This window comes from Nanorana parkeri, unplaced genomic scaffold (genome assembly GCF_000935625.1).
Source record: "Nanorana parkeri isolate BGI_ZX_2015 unplaced genomic scaffold, ASM93562v1 scaffold11, whole genome shotgun sequence".
NCBI classification, from domain to species: domain Eukaryota; kingdom Metazoa; phylum Chordata; class Amphibia; order Anura; family Dicroglossidae; genus Nanorana; species Nanorana parkeri.
The window spans coordinates 1415594-1428990 of record NW_017306279.1 but is presented as its reverse complement, the minus strand read 5'-3'; the positions used below and the strand labels follow the sequence as shown (position 1 = coordinate 1428990).

General features: G+C 40.7%; 1 protein-coding gene across 1 annotated transcript in view; it reads left to right on the top strand.

The window, feature by feature from the left end:
* The window catches only part of LGALSL (galectin like), a 38915-nt gene that overhangs the window by 14069 nt on the left and 11449 nt on the right, over window positions 1-13397 (top strand). Inside the window, exons 3-4 of the mRNA XM_018555734.1 lie at window positions 5341-5429; window positions 9491-9668. Of these exons, the coding sequence (XP_018411236.1) occupies window positions 5341-5429; window positions 9491-9668 (267 nt within the window). The remainder of the gene's footprint in view (window positions 1-5340; window positions 5430-9490; window positions 9669-13397) is intronic.

Below are 13397 nucleotides of genomic sequence, written 5' to 3'. Positions count from 1 at the left end.
GGGCCCTTAGAAACAGAGGAACATGAAGCATATACGGACATGAAGACTCTCTCTTAGCCCCTTTGTGACAGCGCTGGGTGCCTGAGTGGGCAATCTCACAGCACCAGCATTTTGAGTTGACAGGATGCGGTGTGAGTCCCATGGCTTTCCATACTTGTAAGATCCAGGTATTTTCTTCACTCCTGGTAGCTGAATAGAGTTGTCGGGCAGCCATTGAAACCAAACTCCAGCTATAAAGATGAATTTATCCCTGGTAGGACCATGGGGATCCTGTAACCCCAGTAGAATCCACAGCTACTGCAGTGCTTTACAGTGATAATCTGGGTCTTGCTCAGCTTCTGTGCTGAGCGACTTCCTGTAAAAAAAAAACCACAGAGGTTTAAGTTTACAGCAGCTGTGCATAGTAATCAAACGTTTTATATATTTTTAGTATATTTTTTTTTTTGCCTAACAGTGGTGGTGATCTATCACCCTCAAAAAACTGAGGTTGCTGTTATCAGCAGATCGCTATTAGTGTAGGGGAGCCTTGGTAGAATTGGATCAGCTCCACATTCCCCTAACATGGCCCCAGGATCTGTGCAGTAAATACAACTGGTGACAGCAGAGAATTGATCATATACTAGGTGCTATGAGCGCTGGACCCCATCTGTCAGTAACAGCTACCAGTTTCAGCAAGTATACCTCCTGCAGCCTCATGCACAGATTTTAAGGTCAGCAGTGATGTCTTAAAGCGATGAAGCATCCAGAAAATACCGGCTTCTGTTAACAGCAAATAAGAAGGCTCTACCAAGGTGGCACTTGTAATTTCTTAAAGTTCCAGGTAGCTCCTCTGCTGAAAAAAGCTATGAAGAATTAAATTATATATATTGTATCAATATAAATTTCACACACTGTACGTCTGAATTAGTAGAAATAATACATTGAAGGTAGCAAGATGTTTGACAAGTTGTAGTAATTATAGGGCAGTTTATAATGTGTGTAATTAGCATTAGATTAAAACTGGGGGTGTGCCGGTGTCTGGTGGAATGACTCATGATGCTTTCTGTTTGTCCTGTGCTGAAATTCTGAACACATAGTCATTAGAATGATCTGAAGCACAGCATAAATCATTTGCGAGGCAAACATGAGGAAAGAATTCACTCGTTTCCACTACAGGGGATTTCCAAGAATAAAATGTGCCTCTTTCCCTTGCCAGGCGGACATCGTCAACCCTATTTAAGCACCAAACTGGATGGTGGAGGAACTCATTGGCAAGCTTGCACAGCGATGATGGATATAAGTGGGATTGAGGGTGGGCTATTAAGGGACTCTGTCACTTTGCCCTGAAAGGACTAAGTGAGAGAAATAGAAAAGCATGTCACTGTCTGTGTGAATAAGGCGTTATAAATTTATGGGGGGCGATATTATTATTACAGCCAAGTGCAAAACTGAATATTTAAAAACATGACATTTCTTCTGCCATGTCACAGTTACATCTGCTTGTCAAATTATTATATTTTAATTTTATCCTATAGAGCAAATAAATGTTTGCCATACATAGACCAGTACTTTGCTAGTTCCCCTGTAACTGCCTCCACATTGTAACACAAATAGACTGAGTGGATTAGAACTCCAGTCACATTTGTTTTGAATAGAGTGAGGAAAGGTTAGAAACTCTTTTTTTTTTTGCTCCTACTGGAGAGATTTGCCTGTGTTTTTGTGCTTGTCCTCAGGAACTGTGGGGAAAACACTATAGGGCTGAAAGTTGTGGACGCCGGCTGAACATCACATCTATATGAGCTTGTTGGACATCCTGTTCCAAAACTGTAGTATAGAGTTGGCTCCCACGTCCCACAATATTTTAGAGTGTATCTGTGGGAATTTGTACAATCAGCCAAAAAAGCATTTGTGAGGTCAGGTACTAATTTTGCACTAGAAGACCTGGCTCGTAATTAGTGTTCCAATTCATCTTAAAGGTGTTTATTAGAGTTGACGTCAGAGCTCCATGCTGGACACCCAACTTTTTCCATACTACACTCATAAAACCATGTCTTTATGGAGATGGCTTTGTGCCAAACTATCTCCACTAAACTGGAAGCACACAATTGCCTAAAATGTTTTTGTATGCTGTAGAATCAGAAATACCCTTCACTGGGAAGGCATAAACTTGAAAGTCATTTTGAGGGCATTACACAATCCTTTGTCCACACAGAATATCTGCAAAGGGAATACATAAAGTAATATTAAACCGATGGAGTTTCCAAGCCTGCCTCACAGCGTTCGTTGATGATTTTTCCTCACTTCCTTGCCTTGTGACCACTTATGAAATGAAGGGAAATCTCCACAACTGCAACAAAAACAGCTATAAATTGCTGGCAGGATTTCTAACCTTTCCCTACTCTATCTAACGCTTGAAAAATAATTTTGGCTGGAGTTGGGCTTTAGCATTTTCTTATTCTGTGAGCAATATACTGACATAAAAGAGTGTGTTAGAATAAGCAGGCACATGTCCTTAGAGATTTAGGTGTCAGAGGTGTATAGCTGTATTTGTCATCATACTTGGGGGTGTTATATTTCCTACTTGCCTAGCAGGATGTATATATATATTTATATGCACTACCGAAAGTCATCAACAGCCATTATACATAATGATTTAGTGCTCTCAAATGAAAGGTGCTATTCAGGCTGCAGCTATTCAGTAGCTGGTCACATTATACCACTGAGACATCCCCTCCAGACTTTCAACCGTTTGAAAGGTTATATATCCTGCGGTTTTATGTGCACCAAAGGAGCTTTCTCCGAACCAGACTTTTAAGCCAGCTATTAATTTGGGTAGATACATTTCTGTATTCATCTAATGCATTGCTTTTGAGTTCAAAGCCCATGCAAGTGCCCCAACATGTTTAGCTGGCCTGCACTGGTTCATCTGGGGACAAAGTTGTTACCAGGTTTTCATTCACAAAGCTCTGCTTCCGATGCTCTCAATTATTTCTTAGTGTTTGTTTCCATGTTTAAAAAACTAAAAATAAACACATCTCTTGGTTCTTATTTAGGCCCCATTCACAGGATTGAAAGTACATGTACATCAATGCATGCATGAAAAACAGTTAATGGGGCCTTAATTAAGGCATGCAGACTCTGGAGAACAAAACTCAAGCTGGCCGAAAAGACGGTGATCTCGGCACCTCACAAAAAATTTGTTTTTTTAAAATATTTTCTTAAAGGATAACACTGCAGGGTGCTGCATAGCTGCTGCCAACTCTCCAGTCAGTTCCTCGCTTCTTCTGCGCATGCACATAGAAGATCCTGGAGAGACCATCGATAATACATCCTAACAATAGACGGCCTCTTTATAGCTACAGTTGAGAGTTTCTCCATGCATGTAAGAGTGAGGGACCAATCAGAGAGTTTGCAGAGGCCCCCCCCCCTATGTGGACCTCGCAGGCACGTAGATTAGCAAGTATAAGGCCCCTTCCACACGGGCACAGGCACCGTCCGTTCTGATCAGCAGGGGATCCATGCGCAAAACCCATACTGATTGGAACAGAATGGAACGGATGTCACTTTTGTGACATCTTTGTCCATTCAGTTTTTTCCTCTATTGCAAGGGTCGTACGGACCCATGTTAGGTCTATGGGGACTTGGCTGTAAGCGGACATGTGTCCATTTACATTTAGTTACCTCCATTCTGTCCCTTCCAGGTCTGCCAAAATGGAACTCAGATCCAATTCTTTTTTTTTTGCAGACCTAGACAGACTTGAAGAAGCTTGTCCATTTACATACAACTCCCCCTAGAATATTGAGCTTCTTATCAGGTATGCCTGAAAAACTGACTGGCAGACCTAATTGGAAAGCTGTGTGAAAAGGGCCTAAAACTGTGGCAGGGTGCTAAGGAGTAACTGACATTTTATAAAAGTATAGCTGTCTTTTACTTAATTATTTGTAGCATAGTAAAACATACTGAGGGGAATTCATCAAAACTGGAGCAGACAAAATCTGGAGCAACCAATCAGCATCCACCTTTAATTTTCAAACCTTTACTGAACAAACTGAAGAGAGAAGCTGATTGGTTGCCATAAGAAACTGCTCTAGATTCTTCTGCTCCAGTTTTGATAAATCTTCCTCGTTGCATTTGTAAAAAATAATGTGACACAAGAAAAATATTCGGTGCATAGAATGTCTTCTCTTTCTTTATTGTTCTCTCATTATTGTGCTATATCCTGGTTGCCATGGGTGATTTGTACAGGTAGCAGGTCCCCACTGTATAGGATGTGTGGAGAACACACTAACACAATTGTCACTGTAAGTAATGCAGGGTGCCGCTCAAAACAATCTCAGGAGACATCAATGATTACACCACGCTATAACTCACTATCTTTCAAAGCACTACCGGTTTTAAAACTCATAACCTTCTCACCAAATGAAAAAGTCATTTTACTTTACAGTGGCATACAAGTTGCAGAATCCTTAATCAAAATAAAGACATACAAATGAGTGCCAAACCACAACCTGAAAGAGTCCAAAGTACCATCATTTGTTAGCAATGCCGTCACATGAAAACAGCCACCACATCTCACGGGCAACAAAACTTAGTAACTGCTGGAATTCAGTATTAGAATTCCAATCTAATAGAAGGTTTGGACAAGATCAAATATTTGAGTCCATTCAAGTACCCATTCTATACTTCTTAGCCTTGATGAAGGGAAAATATTGTTGCCACCAAGATGTGTTGGCTGTTTTTGTGTGTCAGTAGGTATCATGAACACACAAAAACAACACACATTGTGGTTTGGTTCCTATTTGTATGTCTATACTTTAAGTTGCTTCTGGGTACCCATTAAGGAGCGCCTGTGTATTTAAGAGCTGCCTTACCAGCGTCAGCAAACTTGACTGAAGATTTGCTTGCATTTGAACCAAAGGAATAAGCATTGAAATCTCAGTACTTCTTAAATGTGTTTTCTTCTGCAAAGTCCTTTATGGCAGGCACTAGGAAAAAAGGTGAAACATGCACACAACAGAATTGCCTTGTATTTGGTCTGCGCTGGCTTAGTAAATGCCCTGTGTACCGAGGGAATTAAATATTTTCAAGCAGTCTCGTAGTCTCACAACAAACTGTACAGTAGGAAAATGTTGGCACCAGAATTAGGTTAGATTATTTCTTATGCTGCTGCTCAGACTTAGCTGCTGAACATTTCATTCATTTAATTATGTATAAGTCTGCTTTACCACTGAGAGAGAGCTTTAAAAGGTATTGATTTAATACTTGGGCATTAACCAGTGTGGTTCCCAAGCTGTTAGTTATGTGATGTCTGTGTATATTTGTATTTTGTCCTCCTGTAACTGAATCATTTATAATTTCAGACAGTTCCGTTCTGTGGTCACATTAAAGGTGGCATGAGGCCAGGGAAGAAAATTCTCATCATGGGAATGGTCGGCATGAACCCCGAAAGGTGTGAAAGCCATGCTCAGATACACATATTGATTTGCTCCAGTGCTGCTGTAATCGGTGCATGCCAGTATTGTTGAGTAAACAAGCTGTTTGTATTTCTGTTTTTCTTTGCCCTTGCTAAAATCCTGCGTTTCCAGTATCTTCAGGTTTACTTGCAGACAGGAACATGCAAATAACTCTTTAGGTATAGGTCAAATTAATAAAACAACTATGAACTAGGTCTGGTTAAGCTATAGATGCTACGATGTGGCATGCACTTGACAAACTCTACCATGCACCCCATTAAAATACATTGTAGATCAGCCATTCTCAACCAGAATTCCATGGAACCCTAGGTTTCCTCCAGAGCTTGGTAGGTGTTTCTTGAGCTTCGGCTGACTGACCTCTCATTTGATGGTGCCTGCATAGTTTCAGGGCCATGGTCACTTGGCAGAGTCAGCTGCATGACACTAGTGATCTCTTTAGCTGTCTGTAAGGGTGGCATTCTGACCAACACTCTAAAGGGTGACATTCTTCCCACTGGCCACCAATGTAAAGGATTTTTTTTCCCGGAGCCTTTAAATTTTTTTTCAAGGATTTCACTGGGACAATACGTTTGAGAGGTAGTACCCTTGACCAAAGAGTATTTTAAAGCAAACCTGTGCAGGGCAAAGCAACAGGTTTATTTTTGCAGCTCCCTATCTGGTAGTACATAAAAATCCTTTTCATTACTCTCCTACTGCTGTCTTTATGTGTCTGGAGAAGAGAAAACACCCGGAGCTTTCAGGTAAAGGGGAGCATGGGACTAGCTCTGCTGCTTTGTGCTTAGCCCAGAACTGTCACATGGGGCTGGAAAAGTCATCAGCCATGAGGCGTGTTCAGTTCCTTATCCAAGCGCTGAGTAGCTGTTCTGCAGTACTTTAGGCCTTGTTCACACCAAGCGCGGAGCAGATCCGGACCAGAGCAGGTGCAGACCAGATCAAAACTGCGTCCAATGTATTCCTATGGTATTTTGACCTCCAGTTCACATCGCAGCGTGCGGATCCAGACCGGATGAAAAAACTGCGGCAAGCCCTATTTTACCTGCTCTGGATCTGGTCTGGAACGCATCAAAAACGCATCTAAAACGCAAAAACGCATCAAAAACGCAGGCAAGTGCCTGAAAGCCCATGTTAAACTTACAAAAAAAAAAGTTTATTTTATTTTTTTACCAAAACCGGCCCTAAACGCATCAAAAACGCGGCACAATCCACTACACTGCGTGTGCAGAAACCTGACCGGATCTGGTCTGCATTTGGTGTGAACAAGGCCTTAGTTTGCTGCAGCAGCTTTACTGAACACTTCGGCTGCACAGTGCTAAGCAAAATGGCGGAGTATAATATTTTTGACTAATAAATAAAATTTTCCAATGAACATTTGGTGTGCTCGTCCACCAAAACATTAAATTGTAGGTTCCACACTGAAATTATTTCCTACATCAGGGTTCAGGCACCTTTCTCCAGTGCTGCCAGGTGTGCCCACAGTTAAAATGGCTGCTGGTGCTCTGTTCCCACCTTCTCCATCACACTCAGCACTCTGCATCTACATTCACTTCCGCTGCGAGTGCTACGTTAGCAGTGCTGAGCAATGACTTGCTGCACAGCGTTTCAGTGGCAGTTTGCTAACTCAGCACTCTCAGCGGCTGAGCGACTGAACACGCCTCTGGGTAAGCTCCAGCAAGAGCAGTTCAGAGTTTACACAGACGTGAAGGTAAACAGGTGCCGCTAAGGAGGGGAGCCAAAGCGAGCCTAATGTTTTGTTCTACTTGTGCACAGGACAGGTTCACTATAAATGCATTTTGCACACATTCTCAACTGACTTGCAGTACAAACAAATGTTTTAACACACACAGCACAATGCATTTGATGCAAACAAGTCCCATGTAGTTATAGGCTTAGGGTAACTGTTAGTAACAGATAGTGCTTTGTATGCTGTTTCAGACAAAAACAAAGAAAGTCTTCAGCTGTAGACTCTTGTCACATTGGCATAGGAAGGTGCTTTTCACACATATTACAGCCTGCTGTACTTGTGCTGTACAGAGCTTACCAACTACTACTGTAGCTTGAGTGTCCGACCGATATAAGCAGTTCCTGCTATGAGGCTGAGGTTTTCTTTTTAGTTTGCAATTTACAAACGTGCTCATCTCATAGCATATTTATGAATAACATTGCAGGAAATGTACAAAAACAATTTAAAAAAGGCCAATACATCAATGAAAAAACTGGCTGCACAAACGGCCCTAAGGACACTATGACTAGGCATGTTATGGACTGTATCTTTGTTACATTTACGCACAAGCTGTATGGGAAAGCACAAGTACAGCAGGCTGTAGTATATAGTTTTTCTTCTATAAATTATACTAACCTTATTATTCCTGCTAGTACGACTGAAATAACTTGCAGTGTCAGCCCTAAAGTATATGTAAAGCCTACTTTTTTTAGTTTTGGATAGCGTGGGAAAGAGCTAGAACTTTTGTCTGTTTTTTTATCTATCTCTGTGTCCCCAGTGGAGAGATTTCTCTCTATATGTCCTAATGACTATTGTCAGGACAGAAAATGAAACAAAATCCCACGTTTTGATGCTGGAACAGTTATAGTGAGTAGATCTTTCAATTTGGACATTTGTTCTGGTGACAAGTGACAAAGGGGGATTTCTATATTTTTACATTCCCTTACTTCCTGTTGTGTCTACGGGACAGGAGGTGGACCTCATTTTCCTCATTGGGGAGCGACAGATGGAAAAACACCTGGCATTGGTTTTAACTATTTCTTTCCAAAGCAAAAACATTTTAGCTTTTGATATACTTTAAATGAGTGAGATATTTCTGAATTGTTCTCATTATAGTGGTTGATGTCTTGTTGATATTGGAACAAATGTGTATGACATGCTGCCAACGTCGCACCCGGGACAGGTCCTGCATTGACTTACAGACGTATACTGGCAAGCTTGTACTTCCGTCACTGGCCGGAGGGAGTTTAGTTCTGATGCTGCACAAAAAAAAGTTCCAATCGTGCTTCAAAACATTTACCCCCATAGATCACCACTCCCCTTATATGTCATTGTGATATGTGTATAAAAATTAGTGAATCAAAAGAATTCCTCATTCACATCTATGCTCCAGAGGAATACCCAAAAAATCTGGCTCTTTTCTGCAGTGCACAAAAATGCTTGTCATTTCTGAGGTTTTGCTGCAGTGCCATTCATTCTTCTGGGCACCCCATCACACCATGCTAATGCACATGTGTTTTAGTGTCCCAAAATGAATGGTAACAAAGTACATTGTACCGTGAACTAGGGATTAGTTAAAAAAGGGGGTGGTCTTGCAGCAACAATGCTTCACCTCATATGTTTGATTCATTTTTATACACTGTCTGTCCAAAAAAAGTCATCACCTGGATTTAGCTAAGCAAACAGGTAAGAGCCTTCCACTGGACAATAAGTCTAGGTTCAGCAACATCATGTCCCCAAAAAATGAGGTCAGCTCCCTACCTGAATATACTGAATCACCAGGTTTTTCCATCAGTGGATTTTTTCTTCCGTGATGGTACATTGGGCATATCCCGAACTTAACCCCAATGGTCCATCACCACAACAAGATTTTGGTGAAAAATGAATGCAACTCTGGATGAAAATAAATGTTGTGACATTGCATAAGCTTATCGAAATGATGCCACAGCGAATGCGTGCCATAACCAAACCTAAAGGAGGTCCAATTAAATACTTAAGTGTCTGACTTTTTTTGGGGACAGGCAGTGTATAAAATAATGTATATGTTTAAAAATGCTTTCATATTTTGATTGATAACTGTTGGATGTTTTTTAATAAGACTTTGTAAATAGTCACTGCATTCTGCATTGCTGCAAGCCAGTAGCAGATAGTGGGTTTGTGGCAGTGGCCATTTACAATACATTTTTTGACTGATAAGCATACAGTAAATTGATATTTGATTGGTTGTCATCAGTAAATGCACTTTGCACATAAGTGATTGCTCTTTGCCTTATTTTAAGTTATCTTGATGCATGTATGTGTTTTTTATATTTTCAGTTTTGACATCAGACTGACATGCGGAGACTCGGATGATCCACTAGCTGACGTTGCCATTGAAATGAAAGCAGAATTCAATGATAAACAATTACTTAGAAATGCCTGTGTGTCTGGGGAGTGGGGAGAAGAGGAGTCAGCTATTCCTTATTTTCCATTTATTGCCGACCAGCCATTCAGAGTAAGTGGCTCTTTTATATAGTAGTCAAATATTGTATTTTCTTATTTAGTTGGGCTGGTATCTCTGTACTCCCGCTACAGCTGCACTGGGGTACTCATTATGATGTGTGGAACAGAGGAATTGTGTGAACATTCTTTTTCTCTAGTCACGAGTAACAATTGATAGGCATGCAGCAATGTAAGTACCATACAGTAAAAGTCACTATACCTCTTGCTTGTATGTTGGCGTAGTTTACAGTCAGTTCTTATTGGCCTACATTTTCAGTTTTGCAGATACCAGACTATAGCAGTCTGGCCATTATATGAAGTTAGGTGTAAAGCAGTATTGCTACCCCTGTGTCTGTTTAAAAGTGGATTCCTACAACTTTTACCGACAGATGTATAAAATACGATTGTTAAACCTCTTGAATTAGAAAGTTAACTAGCTATACAGTCATTAGCACTCAGCCATGGCCTAATAAATGTGCTCAACAGCTGTTCTTATGGGCCTTTTTAGATCTAAAGAATACATTTAAAGTGTATGTTAAAGAAGCAATTAATAAATTAAGCAAATAATATTTATTAACCCTTGCAGTGAGGCTTCCCCCGCACTGCAGGGGTTAACTGCTTGTTATGCTCATCACCCGATCCTTATGCCTGCACTCTACCAAGATGGCCGTCTCCACATAGAGAGACAGAGCAGAACAAGAGATTAGTAATTAGGGAAAGATCATCTGCAAGGAGACCACGGGCAATACTGGGGACTAGTACTTGCCCTCTGCCTGCCTTTTATTGGACACAGTTTCCTGAGTTCAATTCCTCTTTAAAGCAAAACTTTTTTTTTAGTTTTGGTTAGAATTAGGTTTTTAGTGTTGCCTGCATTCCCCATTGGAGAGATTCACCCCCTTATTTTTCCTGGAAACCTTTGTCATTTAAACAGAAAACCAAGGGATATCCAAAATGTTAGTGTTGTCACCAGAGCAGGAAGTGAGAAGTTCTTGAATTGTAACACTTGCTCCTATGACAGTTCACTAAGATGGGAAATCCTCTCACTTTGGGGAATTTTCCTCCCTTTTCCTGTCGTGTTCCTGTCTCCCCAGCAGACACAGACAGCCAAAAATACCCTATCCAATACAAAAAAAAAGTATTTACACAAACTTTACCCATTGTGGTGCACTGCAGTGTAATGTGCATTCAGCAATACTGTGCAGTGCGTTGGGGTGCATTGGTCATTCAAAATAAATGGCAGGCCACCCAGGTGCATGGGTTGCTGCATAAAAGGCGCATTACCAAAACACAACCACCTTAATGAGCCCTTAAACTTTCATAACCGAAAACAAGAGTGGTGTCTACCTTCTTCTCCAGTACTATATATCTAGCCGGGTAGCCAGCTTCCCAGCCAATCAGCATGAAGCCGGCGTCTCGGCCCATCAGGAAGCCGGGTTGCGGGTAATGACCTGCCTCCTGATGCATCGGGCTGGCCAGAAAGCCATATTGGCTGGAAAGCTGACTTCCTGGCCAATTTAGCATCCAGCTGGCCAAACAGCCAGCTCAATGCCGATTGGATGGGAAGCCGGCATCCCGGCCAATAAGCATGGAGCCGGCCAAACCGCAGGGAGCCGGCTTCCTGTGCAATCAAGAAGCCGGGCGGCGAGTAATGACCTGCCGCCAGGCTTTCTGATAGGCTGGGAAGTCGGCTCGTAAGTATGGCACGTTGTGTAGATAGTGCACTCTGCATGGCCTTATTACGTTTCTCTTATTTGTTATTCATCTGTACGTGGGTGTTAGTACAAGGGTATGGAGCAGGAGAAATTTGTAATTTCAGTGTGTTACTTAAAAGAATTTTGGGAAAAAATTATAATTGCTGATGCAAATAATTTCTTCAGAACATTGCTTTGCCCAGAGCCGAATTTCACTACCAGAGAAGCTCGGTTGCATAGAAACAGTACCTGTATAGACTATTTATAATTAGCTTCTTCTTTCATCTCAAAGAAATAGCACAAGCTTTTTTATATTGTATTTTATATCTTTTATATTAGAACACAGACTTTGATTGTTTTCTTAATTTAAAGAAGAACTCTGGGAAAATAAAATCTTAGTCTTTGCAATGGGGCTACCCTAGGTTCTAACCCTACCTGTTATATCAAAAAAAGGAGCAACAACACCCTGATGAACCCTGATGTGCTATATCCTCCTGTGTGTTTACAGTGTTAGACTGACAGCATTCTGTACTACAACGCAGCAGTTTTGGCTCCTCACTCTGGTCTTTTCTTTCCCAATCTGAGTCCTGCAGTGCAAGAAGCTGCTATTAAACACATTCAGCAACTTGCTCATCCTAGTTGCATATCAAATACACTTTATTAAAAAACCCATAACTTCATTAAACTGTGTTTTTTTAACTTGGAGTGCAGCTTTAAGGTTTCCCCCATTCTGGAGATGAATTTACTTAAAAGTAACATTTAGGGTTATTATCTAAAGTCAAAATAAATTCCACAGCCTGATTCAAAGCTGAATTGCAGTGTGCAGTCATAGTCGCTTATGTCGTGAGAAATTTCAATTCCAAAATGATCTCCCTGTTCCTTGGTTATGTCAGGAACATTAACCCTGAGCTGAATATGACCATACATAGCCAGTCAAGATTGTACAGTGACTCAGAAGCTGCATCATATTGAATATTTGCAGCGACCCAGAGTAGGTTTGGACAAATCCTGGACACCAGGAGGCCAACATGCCTAAAAAATTGACAAAAAATGACCATTACAGTTGGAGCATTTGCAGTGCCAGTGGAAGCACAAGTTCCCTGCCTTCTGCTGTCTTTTACTGATTGGGTCTTATATTCTGAAGTAACGGGAAAGTATTTTTCATTTTTTTTAGTGAGCACATATTTACTTTTTGATGTAACACTTTTTTTACACGCTAAAGCTGTCTGTACACTCTTCAAAATACAGTCAAATACAACATTTATTTCATTTTCATCCACTTATTTTTTGAAGAGTCATCTATATTTATAAATTTTTCATTTATTCCTTTATTTTCTGTGTAAAGTTTCACGTATATTTTCACCTATCTGATACACTGGATAAAGGAAGACGGTCACACATTTTATATAAATTGATATATATACATTTATTTATTTATTTATTTATACAATTGATTTATGGTTGTAGAGATCCACGGACACTTTTTAGTTCACATACTTGTTTTAATAGATACCGGGAACCCATAGCGCTGTACCATTGACCAATTATACTCTTCAAAATACGCGGGGCTGAACAAGAGAAAACCCTTTGTAGATGAAGAAATCTTTAATATCAGCTGCTGTGTTCAAGCAGCAGTCACCCATGGTGCCTGAATACAGGATAGGATATAGACTGCATCTTAAATGATCAGTCCCTGTTCAGGCTTATATCTGGCTCAGTTGATTTTTGGAAATGCTTTCGGAAAATAAAATATTTGTTAGTGAACTTAGTAAATCCAACTTCTGGGTTATTGTAGGCACTGGTGACCTAGCCAGTGCCTTGGAGCTGTCACCAGTGCCTTCCAGGGTAACTCACATGTGTGGGCTGGCACACAAAACCACAAAAAAATGAAGAAGCCAGCCACCAATGACATTAATTTAAAATGGAGGTGCAGTTTTCAGAGAAGGGGACAGTAGGATTGGGGAAATACATGCCACTTTAGTCTTGTAACTGTAAGTAAGTTTACTTGTTTAATAGACACACTTCATAAGGGCTGGGTGTTTGTTGATAGG